The sequence below is a fragment of the Sebastes fasciatus genome, chromosome 1 (assembly GCF_043250625.1).
Source record: "Sebastes fasciatus isolate fSebFas1 chromosome 1, fSebFas1.pri, whole genome shotgun sequence".
Classification (NCBI taxonomy): Eukaryota; Metazoa; Chordata; class Actinopteri; order Perciformes; family Sebastidae; genus Sebastes; species Sebastes fasciatus.
In genome coordinates, this window is record NC_133795.1 from 18,075,661 (window position 1) to 18,079,990 (window position 4,330).

General features: G+C 39.1%; 1 protein-coding gene across 1 annotated transcript; it reads left to right on the forward strand.

The window, feature by feature from the left end:
• Positions 1 to 435: 435 nt before the first annotated feature.
• Positions 436 to 4,120, forward strand: wdr77 (WD repeat domain 77). Its single transcript, XM_074634804.1, has 10 exons — positions 436 to 826; positions 1,514 to 1,699; positions 1,796 to 1,937; positions 2,069 to 2,118; positions 2,692 to 2,762; positions 2,980 to 3,037; positions 3,146 to 3,217; positions 3,305 to 3,413; positions 3,496 to 3,564; positions 3,649 to 4,120. The coding sequence occupies exons 1-10, from the start codon at positions 718 to 720 to the stop codon at positions 3,794 to 3,796; spliced, it is 1,014 nt and encodes a 337-aa protein (XP_074490905.1). The 5' UTR covers positions 436 to 717; the 3' UTR covers positions 3,797 to 4,120.
• Positions 4,121 to 4,330: the final 210 nt, after the last annotated feature.

A 4,330-nucleotide genomic window follows, 5' to 3' on the forward strand; every position in this document is an offset into this window, starting at 1 on the left:
TTTCCTACATTTTTCTAACTATAATTATTATTATTTATAATTATTCTAACTATAATTATTACCTTTTATCTTTGTCGTACAGAAATATAAATTAATTAATGATATAATTATCCTTATCAAAATATAAATTTGTTATCAATCCAGAATACCAATTCATTACGTATAATATAACTTAATCACAATACCACAGACTATGTGAAAGTTAATACAGTAAAAAATAATATTTCAGCGCATTTAAATATTTTTTTTTTTATATTTTTCAATTTTATTGTTTACAACAATAATAATTGTTTAATAGAATATAGTATTTTTTCTTCTGTTTTTCCTTTTTTATTAGACTACACATGTAAACATCCTGTTCTGTGTCTGTACGGTAGGTGGCGACATGCACCTAAAAGTTGGTTTTACAGTCTGCCAAAAAAAAAAAGCAAAGAAGAAGAAGAAGAAGAAGAAGAAGAAGAGACCCGGAGCAGGAAGTGTGTGTTCATCCGGAGTCCCATGTGTTGCTGTCTCTCTGTTCACTCGTTCATTCATTCTGGGAACAACAACTTTAGCTTTCTTTAGCCAACGTAAGCTGACTTGTTAGCTATCTTTCCCAGACAAGCCATAGACAACGGTAGTATCTCTGCAAGCAACCAGTAACAGCTATAGCTAGCTAGATAACCTAGACATCGCGCTAAAGTTGTCTGTAAAATCACAGCCGTACACTAAATCTTAATGAAAAGTGCGGTGGATACCAGCATGATCAAGGAGAACCGGTGGAACATCCCTCCTAATGCACCAGCCTGCATGGAGAAGCACCTGAGCGCAGCGCAGTACAGAGCAGGTAGGTAACAAACACAGCTAGAGGAAGGTTACGCAGGTAAACACGTGGTGCCGCTAGTCGGTTATTGTTAGTCTGAGGAGTCTGTTTACATGGACTGATGTGTGAGACTCCTCTGGCATATATACAACACGCCGAAATGTTAAATAAATAGCATTTGTTTATGCTCAGCAGCCCAGCTAAAGGACACATAATAATGCACACAGTGCACTTTCATAGACTAAGCTACTGGAGGTGCCCTGCACTATATTCATTTATAACGGTCTCTTCTGCACTATATTCATTTATTTAATAGTCCTGTATCACAGCTGTTACCCTGCACTATATTCAGTTTTAACAGATTTCTTCATCTCCTTGTATTTTTTTTTTTTTTTTTGTAGTTTGTACTACTAACCTTTTTACTGCCTTTTTACTAACATGTTTTGCATTATGGAACTGTGATGCTGGAAACTTGAATTTCCGTCAGGATCAATAAAGTTACTATCTATATCTCTAAATTAGGTTATCAAATTTGTTGCAGGTGGTTAGTTATTAAGCAAACAAATTTAATTTCATGATGGATTGGATGCTAGCCGAATTGAAGAGTGACTCTTAACAAATCAGTTTAGATATATGTCGAGGCAGCGTTAACAGATTGATGTTTTTAATTTTTTTTAATTTTTTTTCTTTTCTTATTTGCTCTCTTCGCAGATGGGACTCTGCTGCTCGGTGCCTCCAGCCTCAGTGGCAGGAGCTGGCAGGGATCTGTTTGGATCTACAGTGACCCTAAGCAGGCCCCCAATGAGGAACTCTGCAAAGCTGGTGTGCAGACTGAGACTGGAGTCACAGATGTGAAATGGGTATCAGAAAAGGGTGTTGTTGTTGCAGCAGACTCAGGTAAAAAAAGAAGCAGATTCACAGCAATTATGAATCAAGCACTGGTCTTTAGACTTGGATGTTAAACGGGGTTCTGTTTGACTGGTTCCTGTGCAGGTGCCTTGGAGCTCTGGGAACTGGCAGAGGATGAACGCCTGCTGGTGAATCGCTTCACCAAACATGAGCACGACCACATTGTCACCACAGTGAGCCCAGTTACTGGAGCAAACAGCGCTGTCACAGGCAGCATGGACTGCCGGTTAGACACCATTTTACGCAGATACATGCACGGTTGCAGAACAGAAGCATGTTGATTGTTTATGTGTTAAACTTTGGCATTATGATTTTTCACTTTTTCATCACAATACCTTTTCCGTTTCTTCACTACAGAATTAAAGTCTGGGATCTCGGTCAGGAGACGGCTATCACTACCTACAATGGTAAGGGAACATCTCAAAACTGCTCTCAGAATATCTAGATAGTAGTAATAGGAAGTGTTGATTTGGTTTTTTTAATCATAAGAACTATTCCCTTGATTCATGCGTCTTCTGTTTATTTGCACGTCTTCAAAAGCTTTAAACAGACCTCAATACAATTTGGTTTGGTTTAGTTCAGCCATGGGTCAAAGAACAAGTGATTCTCTTTTGGTGCAGATCTATGATTTTTTTTTTTTAATTATTTGCTAAAACTGTGACATGGTCCTTTTTAAAAAAATAAATAAAAAATGTTTACTTATAAACTAATTAATTTAAGAAAATTATTTTAAGAATTTAAAAAAGACATAATTGCCTGTTATGTGCAATTTAATCAAGTGTTGTCATTATAATACATTTGAAGCATTCTACAGTTTTGGCAAAAAATATACACTATGTACTTTCTAGTGATATACAAAGTATGATTGCATAATAAACAGTCTTATTTAGAGAATGTAGTTTGACATGACACAATAAAAAAAATGCTCATCCATAAAGATGGTAAAAAATATAACTGAATATACCTTTCTCTTCCTCCAGCGCACACGAAGCCAGTCAGTTGTGTTGCCTGCAGTCCTACAGACGAGTCTCTCTTCATCTCCTGCGGTCAGGTAAGATACTGATCAACAGTTAGCATGCAAAACACAATATCTAACATTCAATAAGTGCCTGAACTGGAGCACCTTGCTGCATAATTGTGCATATTAATAGGGATGAACTGACTTCATCTTGTGTTGTAACACAAGAAAGCTACAATAAATGTCCAGCAGTAATAAAGAGCAGAGAGAGAACTGTGAATTCAGCCTGTTGTTATCCTACATCCCTCAGGATGGCCGTGTGCTGATGTGGGACAGGAGGAAGCCCAACAAACCAGCCTCAAGAATAGGTGAGGAACATAGTCTGTCTAGGTAGTTTAATGGTATTACATCTTGTCAAGACACAATCTTTGTTTTTTTATTATGCTAATCCATTGTTATCTTTGTGTTTGTCTCAGATGTAGAGTCCCCCATGTGCTCCCCCACCACTGTAGCCTGGCACCCCCACCACAGAAGCACCATTGCTTTTGGTAAGGCCCAGCAGCATCAGATTATAGATTGACTGAGACATTAAGTCACCCGTCCCTGCCTTTCTGATCATGTTTATTGTGGCTCAGGTGACGAGATGGGCAGAGTGACAGTGAAGGATTTCCTGGGAACAGAGCCGGCCCGGATGGAGAGCCTCCACAGCCGCAGAGTTAATGCGCTTGCCTTCTCTACACATAGGTAAACAATCATTCCAGCATATTATCATTAGCTTTTACATTGCTTCTCTACAATAGTTTAACTCTTTTGTTCCCCCTCCCAGTGCCTCCTTGCTAGCCTCCGTGAGTGATGATTGTTCCCTCGCTGTTATGAACTCTGAACTGCAAGAAATGTGAGTCTTTGCACTTCATACCAAAACGCCTGGTTAACCTCCTGTACCGTTAAATGATAGTAATCATATATTGTTCTTCTGTAGATTTAGAGATCGGCGACACCAGGACTTTGCCAGAGGCGTCTGCTGGCTCCACGGTGGCTCCAACACTCTCACAACCGTAGGCTGGGATCACCTGGTGCTTCACCACACGGTGGATCCGGCTGCTGAAGCTCTAAACTCCTCCTCTTAGACCCAATAGATGCTCGCACACCTCGGAAAGACCATATTTTAAGATGACTACTTTCCCCCCTATTTTTTTAGGGGCGTCCATGTGTATCTAAAAAGTTAAATCTAGGAAATATGGATTAAAGTGTTTCGTTGTCATTTAGTACTCCAGATATGCGCAGGATATTTTGACTTTTGCTCTTCCAGTCTTGGCCTCGGTGCATTACTACGGTCTCTCTCTATCTACGTCCTTCGTACTGTATAGCACTTCCTTGTGTAATTACACTTGAGGCAACACATTTATATTGCATAATTTTACATTAAAGGTAACTTAATGTTGTGATGGCAACATTTCTGTGTGTTTCCTGGAACCTATTATATGCTAAAATGCAAGACTATAGGAAGGAACTGTATTTCGAAGGTACTGGGGATGAGAAAAATTACACATCGTGTTCATGAGGCATATACTATATACTGTACCACGGGTTCTCAACCTTTTGCAACTGAAGGCCCACTTCTGATTGTTAGGACCACCTTCCCAAATAAATGAAAAAAAAAT